This window comes from Cryptomeria japonica, chromosome 3 (assembly GCF_030272615.1).
Source record: "Cryptomeria japonica chromosome 3, Sugi_1.0, whole genome shotgun sequence".
Lineage (NCBI taxonomy): Eukaryota > Viridiplantae > Streptophyta > Pinopsida > Cupressales > Cupressaceae > Cryptomeria > Cryptomeria japonica.
The window spans coordinates 188,648,007-188,669,389 of NC_081407.1; the positions used below are offsets into that span (position 1 = coordinate 188,648,007).

Sequence of the window (21,383 nt, forward strand, 5' to 3'; positions counted from 1 at the left end):
TCATGTACGGGTTATGGTTTGGATTTTTCGAACCATAACACGTTCGAGCTATTTGAAAAATAAAATAACTCGAACGTGTTACCTACATTTTTTGGTTTTTTTGGGTGTGTGGCCACTTTTTTGTTATCGTATCGGTGCACTTACCTTCATAGAAAAAAAAAACTATCATCCATGTTTTCCAAATTAGAGTTTGTAATTGAGTGACTTTGTATCTCTTTCATGCCTCTATATGTCCTACATTGACTTGCTTTAAAATAATGGAAATGATCAAGATAAGAATTAAAGAGGCCTTCATAAATTTCAATGATCCCTTTGATGCCACCATGGAGTAGATAATTACTCACTATAAATGATTGTGTACATGGTTTCATAATTGATTGATTGAGTCACATCAAACATATTTCACCTCCCTGAGCATTGACTAGGATTTGATAACAACAAAGCCTTGTCCATCTCCTTAGTTCCTATATGCATGGTACTGAACAATGAAGATGTGTATTATTGATCTCCATTTATAGATAAGTTAAAATTATCCACCATATTGGTATCATCCACCCTTTCTTTTTGCCTCTTGTCATTCCATCCTAATGCTTCTACCCCATAGTCTTAGCATTTTCTCTTCCTTAAGCTACTCCTAGAGTGTAAGGCCATTGCATTCAATCCAAAGTAATCAATAGTTGAGAAGAGGGAGTGTAATCACCTTTTTAAATAGATTATAATCATATTAAAAACATCATGAGATAATTGCAAGAAGATATGTTACAATATACCAATGCATGAACAAGAGGCCTATGGAGCCTATCAAACATGACTCTCATTCAATGTGCTTCTAGTAGAAATAACTACTACCATCCTTGTGGTGCATAATCCTTTTGCCACAATGATTAAATTATCATTATGGCATAACGTTCATTGGTACTTTGGTAGGTAAAGAGGACCCTACTTTTGGAGATCCCAAATTAATCAAGTCTAGACCTTGTATGGGAAATTATTTTATCATTCCACATTAGAGATGTTGCAAGGTGTACGCCCTTGGTCTCCTTGTGTTGTGCAACACGGTGCTTGGGGCCAACAAGTGGTATTAGAGCTTGAGTCATAGGTTCAAACCCCTCACTTGCACTTGGGGGGATTGTTGCAATATGTGTGCTCTTAGTCTCCTTGTGGTTGTGAAACATTATGCTTGGGTTTGTGACATGGCTTAACCGCCTCCCGTGGATTCATTAAGTCTCATGGTTGTATCGAGCATTAACAGGTCGATCTTTTGGTGCAACAACAACCATGTTTCTAAACAAGAGAGGTTTCTAATGCTTCTCACATTTACTCCTTTATAGGTTTCCCAATTGGATGTTGAAGTTCCTTATCTTTTGATGTGGTGAAAAGAGATTTCATCATAGCTTTCCATCAAAATTTGTTGTGCCCAAAAATTTAAGCTTGAACAAAAAACATAGCTAGCAATTTTTTTTACATAATATTATGAAACTTTACCAACATGCTTGACATGTAGTGCAACTATATGTACCAAATGAACATCACAAGTTCGACATCATCTGTGGAATTTTTCTTGAGAGTGAAAAAAGAGAGCATGCACAAGCAAGTGTGTTGAAATCCATCACACATGCCCTCAAATGATGAATGCATAACTCTATGAAAGAAAACACTTGCACACAATGCAATGAAGGAGAATATATATATGTTGGTTTCCAAATTGGTTTAGGTAGGGATGGTTGTGTCATTTTCTAAATGTAGGATGATATTTCCACCTAAAATATTTTTACTAACCAGTTTACACACACCCAAACACTTTTAGAAAAACACAAAAAACTAGCCACATCAAGTACATGAACTCCCACCAAGGCTTTCATCACACATTGAATCCAATTTGGTTCAATAAATGGGGGGAGAGAGTGGACAAAACTCTCTTTGGGAAGACACATACAATCACTTCTCGATAAGACAATTTTTTATTTTTATTTTTTACCTTGGTTCCATTTTTATTTACTACACCTTTTCTCCAAACCCATCACATTTTACATTAATGGGGGGGTGGGTACTCATAAGTTCCCAAGCCTCTTCTCTAAGGAGGAATGATTTATTTTCATGGAGTGTCCTTCCCTCTCACCCCTACTTGAGGTCACTCTTCCCGAAATGGTTGAGCTTGACTTCCACATCTATTTTCTCCTCTCCCTAAGCTCATTTATGAGCTTCAGGAAATCCACAAGACACCCTTGGGAGACTTTTGGGTTGAGTGTGCAATCCCCTTCCTATCTTTGAAGCCACACTCAAGGGTGAGCACATGTGGGGATATCAGATTAGAGAGTGATAAGTGTCACTCTCTCATTCAAATTACTCAAACTTGGAACCCCTATTAATCTCCCATTGGAAAGATGGGAGAGATTTCTTCTCTTTGGGGTTTTTGCATTTAATTATGGATTTTGGAGTTCATCTTGCTTAACTTGGAAGAAAATAGGAAAGGGGAGTAAGGATCACACTACCCAATTTCCCCTTTTGCAATGAACAAGTTTGAGGATACCCCATTGTTGAGAACAAAGTAGGAGGCCATAGAGATGCAACTATACATCCTTTTACACCAATCCTAATCGAATATGACTTTAATCATTACCAATATTATGAACCCTGATGTTACCCTATCATATGCCTTATTCACATGCAATTTGATTAACATGGAATTCTTCACATGTTTGATGCCATTAAATACCTCGATGAGCAATGATTATACCATTAAGTATAGATACCTTCCATTAGGAAAGCCACTTTGTTAAGGTTCTAGATGATCACATCAAATTTTTTCTAATATAAGTGTCATAGCCTCAATAACAACTCTATAGATTAAAATGCATAGGGCTATGGCAAGTGCATAATTCATAAGCTCATGGAGACCTTGAATTTTGGGATGAGGGCTACAAATTTATTTTTTACTTTTTAGCATAGCTATTGGTGTAAATAATTATTCATCATGGATATTATTACACCTTACTTAAGTTTACTTAGGTACATGCATTCCATAGTAGTTTGGGTATGAGACACTTGGGTATTTATACCACATTGAGATAGTGTGTGTAGGAGAATTTCCACCTTTTATGGTGTTGATCTTGTTGTTACACTCCACATTCAATGGGTGATCCACCTCATGTGGATTATTATATTGTTTCTCCTACCTACCCACACCTATTTCCTACCTACCCTTGTTTCTTATTGAGCCGCATGTCATGTTTGTGTGCTCACATATCCATATAGCCTTGCCTATATAAGGAGGCTCATATTCATTGTATGTAACATCGCTTGATGATCCAGTGGATTAGTATTTTCATTTTGATAGAATACAATTTATTTCTATCATATATTTTGTCTCTCTTAGTTGTGCTTTCCATTGCCTCTTGATCTTAGAAAAATCTCACATGGTATCAGAGTTGGTCCATGTCTCACATGGTATCAGAGCCATTAGAGTGTCATTGGTTTGCTAATTGAGAGAAATTTGATGCTATTTGGGGTTGTGTATTTTGGAGTTTTCTATTGCAGGTTATTATTGAAGCTTGATGGGTCAAATCTGAGGTTACCATTGGATTTAGGAGGTCCAAGAAAGTCAGTTTTGCCTTTTGTTTGATCTAAATCGGACTTCAGAGGCCAAATCGAGAGGCATTTGAAGTTTGACGCTGCAACGAAAATTTTTCAGAAATTATAATTTTGCAGACAATTTTCAAATAGCGATATCTCACTCATCCGGACTCATTTTTTTGAGCAATTGTTTTTGTTTTGGGGTATAATTTTGTGATCTATACAGTGGTGCAGAATTTTTCGGATTTTCGGATACAGATTTTTTAGAAATCACAAAATCCCGATTTTTACAACTTTGGAGGCTTCATTTGGACTCATATGGACTCCTTTTCAGGTGCCATTTTTTTTGAAAGTGCATATTTTTTCATCTACTTTCATAATATGCCATCTGTTTGCAGTGATTTTAAATAGAAATTGTACTTTCAGTATTTGGCCATTTTTTGGCATATTTGGTACTTGCATTTTGCTTGGATCTTAGTTTAGATCACTAGCAGTATTTGTTGAAGTCTCTTAGATCTCATTTTGAGAAATTGTAAATTGAAATCAGAAATCCACTTTGCCTTGATTTGCAAGTGGCCCATTGTATACACACTAAGTATAAAGTGCCAAAATCACCATTTTGGGAGGATTTCTTGATTGAGTATTTTGGGGGGGTGTCTTGTGTGATTGTGCCTCTCTCTATCTTGTGTTTTTTCATTTTGGTGCTATGGGTTCTCCTAAATTTCCACTTTTAACTCCTCATAATTATTCATCATGGATAATTAAGGCATGGAGTAAACTAATGGAAAAAGGACTCATTCATTATGTAAATGAAACTATTACAACACCACCTGATCCTAAGGTTGATCCTAATGCTCAAATTGAATGGCTTACTAAGAATGTTATGGCAATTGGAACCCTTAGAAAGTATGTATCAAATGACCTCATTTTTCACATTGATAAGTGTACAACAATTAAAGAGGCTTGGGATATTTTTAAGAAATTGTATGGTCAAGTTGATGAGATTAAGGGCTACAAGCTTGATAGCGAACTCACAACTTTGGATCCCAAAGATTTTGATACAATCCAAGATTATGTCACAAAAGCAACTGAGTTAAGAGCAAAGCTAAAGGATTGTGGAATTGACAAAAAGGATGCTCAATTGGTTTATAACTTGTTGGACAAGCTTCCTTCAGAGTATGCAGCCTATGTATCTAGCTTTCACACCCATAGGTTAGCTCAAGGTTCCTCATACACTTCTCCCTTATTTGATTCATTCACAGAGATGTTGATACTTGAGCAATCTAAGTTGACCATGATGGGGATTCTCAAATCTTCAAAGTCACAAGCTTTGGTGGCTAACAAAGGGAATCAAAGTAATCAAGGAAAAGGCAAGAATCAAAAGCAACCTAAGTCTAAACCACAACAAGATGGAGCACAATCTTCCTCTCCACAACAAGGTGATACACCTTTCTCACCTAAGAGGAAATCATATAAGGACAATCTTTTTTGTGGATATTGCAAGAAGTCGGGACATGATGAATATCATTGTTATAAGAAGGATATTGATGAGTTGAAGAATCTTCTTGAGAAGAATAGAATCGACCTACCTTCTAGAATGTCTACATCAGCTTCTTCTTCCAAGGATAAAGGAAAGGATCACTCTTTTGGGACGGATAAAGGAAAGAGACAAGCTCTTTGTGCTACTACAAGTCATGATTCAAGGAGATGGCTTCTAGATTTAGGGGCTTCTCATCATATGGCATCTTCACAGTCTATGTTTTCTATATTTGAGCCTTGCCACATGCCGCAGATTTTGATGGGTAATCATACATACATGGATGTGATTGGGAAAGGATCTATTGCCATTGGGGATAACTCCTTCAATGATGTGTTGTGTGTACCCCACTTGACAAATAATCTTCTTTCCATCTATCAAATCACACATGGGGCAACTAGGAAAACTGTGGAGTTCACACCTGATTCAGTTATCATTAGAGACTTGGAGAGTGGAGCTATCATTGCGACTGGGGTGGTTGATCATACATCTCGATTGTACTCTTTTTCAGATTTTGGTCCTATTGATGAGGTTGATTCTTCCTATGTTGATGATTCAGATTTTGAGGAGAACTTTGGGCATTTGAACTTGGGGATTCTCACATGTGACCCCATTCTTGAGCCTTGCATATCATCTCCTTCTATTGATATCACACCACCTATTGCACCTAATGATGCAGCTAGTGCGACAATTTTGCCTTCTTATGATTCAGTGTAGCAGGATATTTCATGTCTTCCAGCTTCGGTTGATTGGGATGCCTACTTGACAGACATTGTAGGTTTGTTTGTGGACTCCTACATTACAGACATGGGAGACACCATTGATGACATTCATCTTCTCTTTGATGAAGATGATCCTTCATTGATTGTTTTGAGGGATCACTCTGACCCTCTCGTGCATTCTCTACATGATCAATCTTTAGAGGTTGACATGATTGTGGATACTTTTGTGCAACACTTGGAGGAGGTCTCTTTATCTTTTGAGGAGACATATGAGTCTTTGGATATTGTTCTACATTCATCTCCACTAGATCTTGGAGTGCCTTTTTCAGCAGTGTGGCACAGTTTACCACCTTTGGAGGGGGTACCTTTTGGCATCGACATGGGGACACTTGAGCAGTTTTCAAAGATTCCTTTCATCATGAGTATTTTTGCTTCATCTTCCCTTCATGATTGGGGAGACTTTTTGGATACACCTTTGGTTTTGTTTCTTCCTAAGGGGAGGAATGTTGTTCGACGTTCATGGAGAAGTTTCTTCATTCATCTTCGAGCTTCTATCATTGGTGTAGATTCCAGATTGAGGGGGGGCTTCCTAGTCTTTCTTCTTCTTCTCTCATATGGGGGGGACTTTTTCCTTACATGGGGTTTTGTCCTTCACATACTTCTATGAGAGTTCTTTGTATCTAGTTTTCATCTCTCTTTTGGGGGAGGGTTTTTTCCCATTGGGTTTTTCTCTCTTTCCCCACTTTGTGAGAGATTTCATTGCATTGGTTTTCATGCATTTTCATTTATACATGGGTACCTAACATGGCCTCATAGCCGGGACCCATCTTGCATTGCTTAGTTGCATTGTAGACTTAAGTGCATTTCCCTGAGTTGCACTTAAGGGGGGGTGTTGGTGTAAATAATTATTCATCATGGATATTATTACACCTTACTTAAGTTTACTTAGGTACATGCATTCCATAGTAGTTTGGGTATGAGACACTTGGGTGTTTATGCCACATTGGGATAGTGTGTGTAGGAGAATTTCCACCTTTTATGGTGTTGATCTTGTTGTTACACTCCACATTCGGTGGGTGATCCACCTCATGTGGATTATTATATTGTTTCTCCTACCTACCCACACCTATTTCCTACCTACCCTTGTTTCTTATTGAGCCGCATGTCATGTTTGTGTGCTCACATATCCATATAGCCTTGCCTATATAAGGAGGCTCATATTCATTGTATGTAACATCACTTGATGATCCAGTTGATCAGTATTTTCATCTTGATAGAATACAATTTATTTCTATCATATATTTTATCTCTCTTAGTTGTGCTTTCCATTGCCTCTTGATCTTGGAAAAATCTCACGTGGTATCAGAGCTGGTCCATGTCTCACAATAGCCTTATGGTTATGGCATTCGTATGTACCCACTTTATCCCAAAACCTTTTCTAAAAGCTTGTTTGGATACCAGTTGGACTCGTGGACTTCTTAATGCTCATAGAGAATATAGTCATCTTGATTTCCTTAAGGGAAAAAGACTTCATAAGTTTATCATTATGTTAAATTCTAGACTTTAACAAGGAGATGGTTCTAAGCCTCATGATCTAGTTCTAACTCTTGCAATAGTAGTCTAGTATAAAATCTTATCCCTTCCTTCTTATGAATTCCACACTAGTTTCCTTATTGCTCAAATGGGGAATGGTCTTTTCAATTTGCTTGACTCACCTCCTAATTTTTGTAGAGAGGTGAAAAATACTTGGTGTTTTGTCCCTCCCATTTAACCGTTTAATCCATGATTTTTGCAACTAAAAGATCTCTTTCATATTTAGAATAGTATTTAGCTCCCTAACAAGTTGTTTTCCTAACTTCTACTCTCCCTTGTGAGGCCTTAAGAAGCAATCTCCGATCTTAACTCTCCTAGTTCATCCTCCACACTCTTCTTTCTTACAAAAATGACATTCCATGATTTTTTTCCCTATCCTTGACCATTCTTCATTTTTTCAAAGTTTAAATCTCTTATAGCCCTTGAAATTAATTCTCTACAATTTCTTAGGCTATGTTTTGAAATATGGATGCTTGAACCAAGAAAATTTATTTTCGAAGGGGCTACTTCTCCCACCTATCTTAAGGCATACTGGCTAATGTTCCAAACTTGGCAAGGAGATATCTTTAGCAAAGAAGGAGGCATGTTTTAAAGACCATTTTGAGTTTAGGAAGAACATATCTAAGAGACACTTTATGTGCATGTGAACCACCTCTCTTTGGGCTTCATGTCTATTAAAACTAGATGTGAACAATGTGTTTATAAGGCTCCAACACCCACTACAAAGTTGGGTTTTCCTTTAATTTTTTTCTTAGGTACTAATATAAAATTAAAGTCCCCACACACAAGTAATCCATTTTTTAATTAGGTATAGCCCCTAAAACCTTTTCACAAATTACCATAGTTTCTCCCTCTCACTTTCCTAATCAGGGCCATAAATATTTGAGATGACTACCGTAAAACTCTCATGGGTCCCATTGATTCTTATGTGGAGAGCATTTTGGCAAAAATAACCAAACTACTTGAAAAATACTAACTATCCTAGAGCACAACTAAACCTCTTGCACAATCAATTGAGTCAAACATTGCTCCCCAACACTTAAGGCCTAATGTATCTGATCATTGCCTTCATGTCTTCACCATTGACCTTTGTCTCTTTTGAAAATAACACATTCAAATTATGAATGTCCACTAGTGGTTTTATCAATTGAAATCTTTTAGGGGAATTCAATCTCTTGATGCCTCATCTAATTATTCTCATGTTTTCTTTGAAGGGAGGTGCTTACCTCCATTATGATAAAACCTAGTTATGGGGGCCTATATCACCTTCTTTGCCTCCTTCATGGCCATCACTTTGGCTTTGATTGCCTTTGTCTTCCTAAACCTTTACCTTCCTCCACACATGTTTGCTAAAGGAGTGGATGGGTTAGGGACAATAGTCTCGACAAAATCTTGCTTCCCTTTCAAATGAGTATTGCTCCAATATTTTATTCCAGCACTATTTCCTCCTCATTACCTTCACCATCATACAAACTATCATCTCGATCACGAGTTTTCCTCAATCCCCTCCTTGCTATCTCACTAGGTTCTAGGGAGCCTTCCCTATCCTTTAGCACCCTAAGTGCTTAGACTTACTGTGCTATCTTACTCACACTTTTCCTTCCCGAGGGAGTTCTTTGCCCAAATTTGAATTCAAATATTTTTCGAGGTCCTCTCCCTCCACACCCACCTATTTGGAGACTAGGGTTTAGGCAAGGTTTTTCACCTCTATTATTTTTTTTGGCTATGCGGCCTACCTACTAACAACCAAAGTATTGAATAGGTAGACATTCATAATCCAATTCTCACGTTTGGGATTCAAGTGAAGGAGGTCAATTTGGCTTACTTAAGTTCTATCTTGACACCTATCCTCATAAATTTTGCCATTTTGTAGACTCTATGAAATTGGAGTTATGCATGTATTCTCCATGAAGATCAATAAAAACCCATAAGACCATAATTCCATTAAAAAATTATACATTTGAATCCAAAACCATACTTCCTCCTCCAATTCCTTTACAAAATTCAAACCAAACATCCAACCTTAAAGAATTTCCCTTAAACCAAACACTCCCTTCCAAAAAATACTCTCTATCCCCCTATAAAGTAATTTGAAGAAAACCAATTGCTAGGAAGCTAATGTGAGTTTGTAGGAAATCTAACTAGAATGAGTTTGTAGGAAATCTAGCTAGAATTGGACCCATCCAAGTTTTAATCTTATCCATTGATATCCAATTTCTCATAATCTTCACAATTATCATAGTTTCTTTGAGTGTCTTGTCGAGATGGAGCAATAGTTCAACTTGGATGTTACATTAAGAACTAAAATTTAATTATATTGGAAATCTAGCTAGAATTGGACCCATCCAAGTTTTAATCTTATCCATTGATGTCCAAATTCTAATAATCTTCACAATTATCATAGTTTCTTTGAGTGTCTTGTCGAGATGGAGCAGATAGTTCAACTTGGATGTTATTAAGAACTAAAATTTAATTATATTGGATTGCTTTTCAGATTTCCCGTACTCGTCATTTACAGCTTGCCCAGCTTCTTCAAGGATTCAACCGAGATCTGGGTTGCCTTTCGCCACACACACCAAACCTTTTGCCGAATCTGTTTGTTTTTGACATGGATTTTTATCATTTTTTATTCTTACTCCGAGTTGCCATTGCCAATGGTTGAGGTGTAGCATGTCTCTTGCCATGTGAGGGCTTTTACTACTGGCTTCCCTCCGTTTTTCCGCCCTTTACTGATATTCGGATTATGACAGGTAGGTTGACCGTTAAATTTAGGCCGATTGTGAAGTAGATATTATGATCTATTTTTGTTACAATTAAAATACGATTTCATTTGAAACAAATTCGTGTTTGACGAGTCCAATATTTTTCTCATCTTAAAATGCAAGGCAAGTCCCCCAAAGGTCGCCTGTCAAACACCAAACCAAAAATTAAATTAATATTTCAGGGTTTACGCAAAGCGGGTGGAATATGATCCATCTCTAACAATGGCGGGTTGGCTCTCTTCAAAGCTCAAAGTTGCCGAGGATTTCCTTCAACAGGTATCAGATCAGATCAGATTCAGATCTACATATTTCATTATTACAGCCATCAGCATTTCTTTTAAATTTAAAACAACAATCCCCACCGAGCAAAAGCCAGCATCGACTATGAATTAGGTTAAAATTTAAATATTGGGATTGTATACAATCATTCGAATTTTGACGCATTGTATTCGATAAATTGTGTATGCTTCATTCAATTCAACTAGCCAGTCCAAGGCGAGTGAAAGCCAGAATCAATTATGAATCAGGATAAATTTGAAGCATTGTTTTTAATGAATTGCGTACGTTTCTTTTTAAATTCAAACAACCTGTCCACGGCGAGTGAGCCAGAATCTATTATGAATTAGGTTTGGTTTTCAATATTAGGATTGTTTAGAATTGCCCAAATTTTTAAACATTGCACTCGGAGCTTATTGTATTTAACCTTGATCCATGTCTCCTCTAAAAAATAAAAATTCGTAAATAGTTCCCTTTTTTAACAATGGCGGGGGATTATCTTTATCTTAGATGTTCCCAACCAGTGGTGTTTACAAGTTATGTACCTTCGATGCAGTGTCTTACTCAATATTACACTTTTAAGATGTCTTATCGGTACTTGAATGTGGGTTTCGTTCTGAAAATCCTGTTGATTTCCCAGTTGAGCTCATCCCAATTGGTACCTGCTTCATTTAACAACTCGCTAATTTAGTTACTACAGTGACTAAATTGTAATTTTGGCTAAATTTTTCTAAATCTCTTCTGAATTGCATTTTTTGCCTTGTTTATTACATATCTACGGTATTGTATCTTTTGCTGAATTTAAAAGAGCTGTGACACAACATGACAGATTGATCAGCAAGCTGCAGAATCCCTCGGCAAGCAAGAAAAGCCTGGATTCCATGATTTAGGTAGTTCCGCCTCTGTTTTCAGTGAAACCTCTCCTTTGCAAGACCAAAGGTTTAAGCCAAAAGGGTCACATGAGAGCCTTGAATTTTTAAAAAATAATAGGTCAGTGACAAATGTTGAGACAGACAAGCCTTCACAGGTTAAATATCTACAAGGTGTTAAGAAATCCAGTCCATCAATTAACCCCATTCGGCAGCAGGAGGTGGCATTGGTTAAGTCTTCTAGTATTAGGACGAGGGTTGCAAAGCCCTTGCCAGATGACTGGACAGAACTTTTAGCATCCCCTGAACTTTCGACACGTGGAAACAATGATGGAACCTCAAGCAAAGATGCATACAGTAACAGTAATGGAATTTCAAATGGGGTATTCTTCTCTAGTTCTTCCAAGCATACTCTATCCAATTCTAGTCTTGGGAGGACGTCTCATCAGGTGGATGCCTCTTCTGCATCTATTAGATTTCATGATTCCAAGAAAAATGTGAATTATGATGGTAAATTGAGACAGCATTCAGAATTTGATTACAGAAGCAAAGCAGGTCATCCGCAAGGTGAAGCAAGTCTTAAATATAGCAATGAACATGACACAATTCCTGATAGTAGCTCTTCCATTCAACGGAATGGATATGATTCTTCTTCATCTGAAGTTTCTCCAAATGGGTGGAATGGAAAAGACAAAGTGCACAGGAAATCTTATGAGCAGTTTGAAGCAAATCAAGATGCCAAGGAAAGTAACGAAGCGCCCTCTACTTCAGATGTGAAGGAACATGGCTCGACAAGAGTGCAACCTCTAGAGAACTCTGGGGAGGCTTCTTCAGAGCCTGCTTGTGATTCTTATGATAAGAATTTAGATATATCTTCCTATAATCAAAATAACCGCTTTGAACAGAAAGATGCAGAGTTAATTGGAATTAATGAGAATGGTATACCTAAGGGTAAGAGTGATGACTCCCCTCTATCACCTGAGGAAATCAAGACAGATGTGGCTAGCTTAGTGAGGGATGGTAAGCAGGATCAATGTCAGCATGATGCTGAAAGAGATGGATTTAACACAGATGCTTCAGAGGTGCAAATTGATGACATTCAAAGTCACTATAAGCAAGTGCAAGAAATACCTACAGTTAAATTAGATGGTGTCCATTATAGTTCATCACAAAGCGATGGGAGGTCTGAGACAGAGACAGACTCAGCTTCAGCATCTGATTCAGAGGATGATGAAGTTGAAAGGCGCAAACAGTCACAGAGAAAAAGAAGGGCAGCACAAGAAGCTGCAGAGGCAGCAGCTCTTGAGGCTGCTAAAGCCGCTATAAAAGAGAGAGAAGAGTTTGTGATGAGACTGGAAAGGGAGAAGGAAAGGCTGGAGCAAATATTGGCTGAACGTGAAGAAAAGCAGGCTAGAGAAGTTAGTTCTCTTCATCCTTCTTTTCGACATATTTCTATATTATCTCATTGCTGTCATAGAAAAGCTGTTTATCAAAATTCATCAGCTATTCTTACTAACATATGTACTTATGAGAACCTGTCATTGGTGAAAGATTAGAATGAAATAATTTTTTTCTTCTGCTGATTAGCGTGCAATGAACAATCTTTATTTATTTTATCTATTTGTTGTCCCTGCATATATGGACAAGGATGTAGTATGCAAGGCACCTATTCTTTTGCTGTTTTGTATAGCTTTACCTTTTCAGTAGGTAGTGATAGATAATTGTCCCCAAGACGGCCAAGAGATGTCCACACATCCCTCATCTATCCCAAGGACAACTAGCCATCCCCTAACATCCAAGGGACATTTTAATTACTATTAAAAATAAACTTACAACCTTTCAATGCTTGTTTGGTTTATGACATGCCCATCTAGGATTTACAAAAACATATGAAAATAGTGTGTGCCATGAAGGTTTGTGTGGTTTTGAAGGTGTTAATTTGGTCTCGGTGATGGGGGTTCTGCCCTTGACCTTGCCTTGTATTGTGATAGGGAATGCACTAGGAGCGTTGCCCTCAGATCTCATGAGGGGCACTGCCTCTCTACCCTATTGGGTACGCTACCCCTTGATTCTGTTGGAGGTGCTGCCCCAATCCCCATCAAACTGTAGGTCTAACCAAGTAATAGACCAATGATGAAACATGATCACAAAATCTACAAAATAGATACCCCCTGTTGAAAATCGTTACATCTTCACAATCAAAATCACAATCAAGGATTATCTTGTTTCATACATTGGACAACTTGTTTAGTATACAAGGATGGCCATAGACAAAGTTGGCATGCTATAGTCATTATATTGTTGAATATGAGTTAAGTCATAGTTGGTAGGAAATGCCATTTTCATAATGTAAAAATGTATCAATCATGCCCTGCACAGGCAACTCTGAGAACATAACCAATTCCTTTTTACTTAATCGTTCCTTTGTTAATGAGTTTGACAAGAAAACATGCAATCTTGAAGGCTTTAGGAAAACTTTAGTAATAAATCCCTTACTTGAATATACACATGAGTTAGGCATGTCTTCATTAACTCATGGTCATATGTATATATAAAGAACATTGTAATTCTTATTCAATTACCCATTCTCACAAAGGTTCTATAATGTCTACGATGAATGCTTTTTTATCAATGTTATCATATGGATATCTGAAATTTCCATATATTTCAAAAATTTCCTTTTTAAATAGTCATCCTTTGCTGTCCCTAAAAAATGGCCAAAAAAATCCTTGTATTGGAAACATGTTTGACATCCCTTGCCGTCATTGTCTTGGAAACTTGGGGGAGCATAGTTTATTTCTTGCCGCTATTTAGTGTTCATGCAAGACTTTCTAGCTTTTGGAGTTGCTCCAATTGCTCCCATATCCACCAAAAATTGAAGCTCTTTGAAACCTACAACAAGAGAAGCAATAACCCAAAGCCACATTTCCAAAGAATGGACTCTACATTAAATATTAAAACCTTGAGAAATACAAACATTGGACCATTATGTCCCACATGCCACTCTAGCTAACATTATTCCAGCCAAAGCGAAAACCTACTCCAGTTCTTTACAAAATTCCCTTTCGCATGTTTGCATCACCATATGTTGCATACTGGTTATCCAGTAACTTGCAAAAACAATGAGGCATTAAATCCCTCTGCTGTCAATCTAATAACATTCTTGAGGGGTTATGCATGAATATCTATTATGTATCGAGAGGGGTGATTACTAATATAATTACCCAAATCTTATCATGCACCACATATGAGCTGTACTCAGCTGTGTTTGGGTCTTGATCCGAGCCTACATTGGCTAGGTAATATGCAGCACCATTAGCTACCCTTTGACAATGACTCAAGGTAATATCTGTAAAATTCTGCTTCAATCTGTGAAATTCTTCCACATAATGATTAAAATGCTAGTTAGGACATGTTCCTTTGAGGAGGGTGTCTATAACTATCAAGGAATCTCCTTCAACCATCACCTTCTTATATTGATGATATACTACTATACCCACCCCAGCAATCAATGCCTCCCACTAAGACTCATTATTAGTTTTTGTGCCTAAGAACAATGATCCCCTATACCAAGATCGATGTAATGTCCAAACATGCAATAATTTGTGCAACTTTGTGATTTATTGTATTTTTTCTGAATTTTGAAAATCAAACCTAATTGGAACAGCAAATAAAAATTGAAAACAATTGACTGGAAACACATCAGCAACCCTCATTTGTTTATACAATTCTTCATATGATTAATCTCATCAATTACAATTGCTGATATAAACCCTAGGTTACTCCAAATGCTCAGATCTGAATTAAAATAATTATGATAGTATCATTTCACACCATACAGTAATTTTAGGAAACCTCAGAGATCTGATGTTATTTGCCCATTGAGCTGGAAACGATTACAAAATATTATGCATGAAACAATATTTTGTTTTGATTTTAGTCATAAAAGATCACTCCCAAAATGCAGATCTGAACATGTCATGAAACCCTCCAATACCTGGGATCAATTGCTGTAGGTTGTGGCAAGAAATTCATGACTGTGGCATCTGGTAAAATGGTGTAAAGAGCTGCTGCACAGTAGCATATAATGCTGGTACAGCTCCCCCAAGTCTGATCGAACCTTCCTTGATGCTAGTACATGATGTAGAAAGATGAGAAATGGCTGCTATGGTGTCTAAAGGCTGTATGGCTGATGCAATTTGACCCACAAGTGCTGGTATTCCACTGATCTGGAATAAATGCTAGGCACACCGACCAATGTGTATGCAAACCCTTGAAAAATAATTTCTGAGTTTGTGTAGCTGGGCTACCTACAAAATAGTGCCAAAACCCTCGAACAGTGTTATCTAGCAGCTGTTATGCCTATAACAACGCAGATCCAGCCCTTTAGCATGCCAAAATTTGCCAACTATTTGAAACTCAATATATAGATCCTCAAATATGCGTTGGTGATGAAGAGATGATTTTTGCCTGCCAAAAAACACTATAGCACTACTATAGCGATACTGTAGAAAATTGAAAAATGTCTTCAAATTCTCAACAAATTAGTGCAATTGTGATCTTTAGATGGAATCACCCAAATTGTGAAACAAGGGTTTTTGCCCCTGATCCCAAAGGTGGAATCTAAGAGGGTTTTTCGTCCTTGGATGCCTTAGATTGAACAAACTGCTTAAATCTGAAAATTGGGTGCAAAGAGATAACTTGAATGCCCATGAACGAGGAAAAGTGCTTCTTTTATATTAGTCTTTTTCAGGCTCTCCATATATATATGTATATATGTTAAATATTTAAATTTAAATTTTATTTGCACCTCAAGTATTAAAAACCCTTATTATATTTAAGTGTTTAATAAAAGCTTTTATTAAATCTATTAAAATAATATTATTTAAGTTTCCTCAAAAAAAGAGTGATTGGAGGCAACTCAAAAAAATAAAATATTATTAATTATTTTAATCCAAAAAAGGGGACATGATAGTCCGCTCTTCTCAGAATTGCTTGTTCACAAGCAATTGCAAACCCAGATGATGAATTATGGTGTAATGCCCATAGAGTCTAGATCTTGTACCTATATGGTGACACATATCTTGCCAAAGTACACTATGAGGTCTATGCAAACTCGGATATTTGAGTGTCATAGTGCCATTGTCATCAATCAAATTGTAATATCCATGAGACAAGTTTTGCCAAAGAACACTGCAAGCTCTACTATCTCCAATACTCACACCATCCTTATACAACTCATGTAAATTGATCACCTTTGTAAAAAACAACTTGATGTCATGAGAATAAAATAACAAAGAAATATGCATGAATCACAACAACATAAATGCAAACCTTTGAAAATTTTGTGATGAGAGTTTGAAGAGTCTCCTTACTATTCCAATTAGTATTAGACAAGGAATGCAACTCACTCTCAAGGTGATCCTCTTCAATTTGATGATGCATGAAAATATTCACAAACTCCCACCAAAACAAGGGTTGCCTTATTTACTCAACCATATTTTTGTTACATCACTTGGCTCCTCCTATGTAATGAAGAATCTGGAATACCAAATGTAATGTCCCCTTTTGTAAATGCCCTAGCTTTTGCCCTAAAATCATAATCCCAAGTAAAATAAGAAATGAAATAGAGATACCATTTACCAATTAGATTCTGATTGAGACCCCTCAATCATGGTAGATATAAAATCAATCATCCCTACTAGGGTTAGTGGCATTATCTTAATCATCATTGTAGTTTACAAAATGTACATGTGCGGTTCCTTTAAGGTTCTACCCAACAACCCATTGTCAACTATGGAGCACCACTTGGGAGATCATACTAGTCGCCTTTAACCGTTCCATCCAGCCCAGGAGCATGGAATGACGTCCATCATTTGGCCTTACAGCCTCACTTGTGATGTCTCTACCAGAATGGCTTCCTAGCTACTTGCATTCCTCATATGCACCATCTCCCCTCCATAATGGGACGACAGATTGGATGAGAGCTTTAAAGGAATCATTATATCTATTCTATTATGCATAGGCGAGAGTAACAATATATAGAAACTGAAATATATATAACGGTAGCAATATGTTATCTGTGTAATATTCTACTTCCTATCAAATCAAAGACAAATAACAATTCAGTCAATTAGAATGCCCTGCATTATATTTCATACCAAAATATTGGCCAATATGTCAACTGTTGTCTAATTTATTAACAGTGAGACTGCAGATCTCTTGCTTGATCGCTGCCTATTCTCTCTTCTTCGATGCCTTAAACAAATGATGTCTCCTTCACTTTATACCCTTCATGGAGAAAAAGGTTCACACCCTTTGGTTATGAAAAGATACATCTGTTTGGCAACAACTGCTGCCTTTTCACTTCTTATTTAATCTTCTCCTATCTGTCAGTTCTCAAATCTGTCTTTACTTCTTTTTAAATCTGCATATATCCCATTCAAGATCTGCATATCTTCTTCTAGATCTGCATATCTTATTTTCTTCTTTCCTTCTCAAATGTTATTTCAAATCCCTCCATATACTTCTGATTGAATCTGCTCTAGATCTCCTCTAATTCTGAAATGGTAATTGCATGCTGTAATTAGTTAAGGAGAGGAATACTCCTTATATAGAAAATTACATGACAATCTTTCCATGATGGAAACAATCGAGAATAGAGACACGAAAGATAGAAAGGAAACTTCCTAAAACTAACTAAAGATGAAAGCCATAAACGAAAGTTTGTAAATACTAACTAAATGACTAAGATGACCATTATATCAATATTAGAATATTATTTTAATACCCTTCCTTAATTCTACTAACTACCCTTCAGAAGACTTGACATAATCTGCAGGTCGTTTGGCCATGAATGCAAAGAAGTCTGCCCTCAGAATGCTCTGCGACATGAGCTTGCTGAGACCCTCCTTGGTTCTGCAAAACTTTTGGATATGACCAAGTTTACCACATTGGTTTTATGATCAGACTGATAACAAAGAACATAAAACAATAAACGCAATACAAATAACACAGTAGTACCCTGGGAAAACCTCCCTCTTGGAGGTAAAAAACCCAGCAACAATTAGCTCAGTTTATATTAGATCAAACACAGTAGCACAATTACAACATTCCCATGCTAGGGCAGACTTATCTGAAATGCTATGACCTTGACAATCCTTCAAATGCAGATCGCTGTCACTGTAACTTCATTCGGCAGCACTGAAGGATGTTCGCTCAGCTTGGAATACAAAGTTTGCCAGTCTTTAGACAGATTCAGGAACCCTCGGTGATTTGCTGATTGCAAAGATAGGAAATTCGCTGATTGTATTGATGATAGAATGATCACAAATCATCTTGTATACATATGAATTAATGCCTCCAATAGATCATAGTCGGCCTTGTAGTTTTGGTGCCAAGAATAGGATCAGACCTTTAATTACAAGTTACATATAGGTCGGCCCTAATTATAAGTTACATAATTCCACAAGGGGTTCGCCCATTTAGGGTCAGACCTAAATGCCTTACAAGTTACACAAATTACATGTTGCCGCCCATGATTACATAAATAACTTAAACTAGAATCCGATTCTAGCTACATATTTCAACACTCCCTCTTAGCTAGAGAGGATTTTATGAATAATCAAGTCACATAGAGGCTACCACCATGGCTACTCCCATGGATGAAACACATGATACGTTCACCATAGCTACTCCCAGAGGGTGAATGAACTCATCATGGAATTTCTTCCATGATACCCACCATACCTACTCGTAGAGGGTGGGACCACCATGCCTACTTGCAGAGGGTGGAACTTCTTCCATGATACCCACCATACCTACTCGCAGAGGGTGGGACCACCATGCCTACTTGCAGAGGGTGGAACGAGGGCTTTCACCTCAAACTTCTCCCAGAGAAGAATGCATCACCACCATGCCTACTCGCAGAGGGTGGATCCACCATACCTACTCGCAGAGGGTGGAACGAAAACTATTACACAAAAGATGAGTCTTCCTCTGAAGCTGAAAGAAACTGGCTCCCTTTGAGCCTAACAAGCTCCCTCTGAATGTTATAGCCTTCTTTTTCCGAGAAGACATCTTCAGCCACCAACTTAGTCTCATGGCAGCAAGCTGCATCTCCATTCTTCAGCCCGCGTGACTTTCCCACAGGATGTATCAAGCTCATCCACCCTAGAATGCAATCTCCGTCCTAAAAACATTCAAGAGAGGTTACCAATGGTTTAAGACTATCATACATGATTCACTATCCAATGAATTGATAACAGCATGAAAAATTCAAAAAATACTTATCTCTTTATAAGTTAGTTTTCAACATAACCATCCACTTAGATCACACTGAATCATCTGATGATGGTTGCGTGGCCTTCGGCCCTCGCCATCACTCAGAATCCATTCTCATCTATAAGCACTTCATAAATACCCTCGCCACAGGAGTGTGAATTTAGTTTGAAGTCTAGACACTGCTCTGATCTCTCAGTCTGCAAAAAGGATACGGGATCTACCTTCAAGCTATTAGGCTTTATAGAAGGAACCCACTCTGATACCATGTTGATTTTATGATCAGACTGATAACAAAGAACATAAAACAATAAACGCAATACACATAACACAGTAGTACCCTGGGAAAACCTCCCTCTTGGAGGTAAAAAACCTAGCAACAATTATCTTAGTTTATATTAGATCAAACACAATAGCACAATTACAACATTCCCATGCTAGGGCAGACTTATCTGAAATGCCATGACCTTGACAATCCTTCAAATGCAGATCGCCGTCACTGTAACTTCATTCGGCAGCACTGAAGGATGTTTGCTCAGCTTGGAATACAAGTTCGCCAGCCTTTAGACAGATTTAGGAACCCTCGGTGATTTGTTGATTGCAGAAATAGGAAATTCGCTGATTGTATTGATGATAGAATGATCACAAATCATCTTGTATATATATGAATTAATGCCTCCAATAGATCATAGTCGGCCTTGTAGTTTTGGCGCCAAGAATAGGATCAGACCTTTAATTACAAGTTACATATAGGTCGGCCCTAATTACAAGTTACATAATTCCACAAGGGGTTCGCCCATTTAGGGTCAGACCTAAATGCTTTACAAGCTACACAAATTACATGCTGCCGCCCATGATTACATAAATAACTTAAACTAGAATCCGATTCTAGCTACTTATTTCAACATACCACAATCCTTCCAACCTGATGTTGGGTAATAAAGCCATCTCTCCCTTTATCTAGAGACACCGAGATCAGCTTCTCAAAACCACACAAAAAACCCATCATGATTTTTTTTTGTTTTGGAAAAAAATAAAAAAACCCACAAAACAACATTACTTATGATTTTTTGTGGAAAAAATCAGAAAACCCTCTAGTAGAGAAAGAACCCACGATTTTTATGTGAAAAATCACGCAAAAAATGAAAACCCATGACCATGATTTTATGGAAAAAATCATGCAAAACCTTTCATGATTTTTTTGTGGAAAAAAAAATCAGAAAAACCCTCCATGAAAATGTTTTCTTCAAAAACACATATGATTTTTGAGGTGAAAATCGTACAAAACCCCAGTTTGTTAAAAAATTTCACTCGTGGCCATCACGAGTAGTAAACATAAAACAACATGCAAAAGGCCCATTTTAATGAACCCTAGCTCGAACACCAAAATCTCAGAACATCTTCTCAGAAAAATGCTTGATTTTTTTTTTAAATCTGCAATTGTCCTTGTTAGAAGCCCTCATGTGAACGAATCCTTCTACGATTTCCAACAACAAACCACGTTTTTTTTCATTAAAAAACGATTCAAAAAATTTCTGAAAAAATTCCAGGTACCACGAATTTTAATTGAAAAAATTCAGCAAAAAAGCAACCTCTTCTTTGATACCATGAAATTGTAATTGCATGTTTGTAATTAAGTAAAGAGAGGAATACTCCTTATATAGAAAATTACAAGACGATCTTTCCATAACGGAAACAATTGAGAATAGAAACATGAAAGATAGAAAAGAAACTTCCTAAAACTAACTAAAGATGAAAAACATAAACGGAA

The 21,383-nt window shown here is 37.2% G+C and overlaps 1 protein-coding gene across 5 annotated transcripts in view; it reads left to right on the forward strand.

Annotated features, from left to right (window-relative positions):
* Positions 1 to 9,842: 9,842 nt before the first annotated feature.
* LOC131037311 (golgin candidate 2) overlaps positions 9,843 to 21,383 on the forward strand; it is a 98,039-nt gene continuing 86,498 nt past the window's right edge. The window contains exons 1-3 of one of the 5 annotated variants that reach the window (XM_057969407.2): positions 9,843 to 10,175; positions 10,311 to 10,463; positions 11,293 to 12,750. In XM_057969407.2, coding sequence (XP_057825390.1) covers positions 10,410 to 10,463; positions 11,293 to 12,750 — 1,512 coding nt within the window. In that variant the 5' untranslated portion in view covers positions 9,843 to 10,175; positions 10,311 to 10,409. Of the gene's footprint in view, positions 10,176 to 10,205; positions 10,464 to 11,292; positions 12,751 to 21,383 lie in introns of those variants that run through there. The other 4 variants (XM_057969403.2, XM_057969404.2, XM_057969406.2 and 1 more) reach the window with 4 other exon arrangements.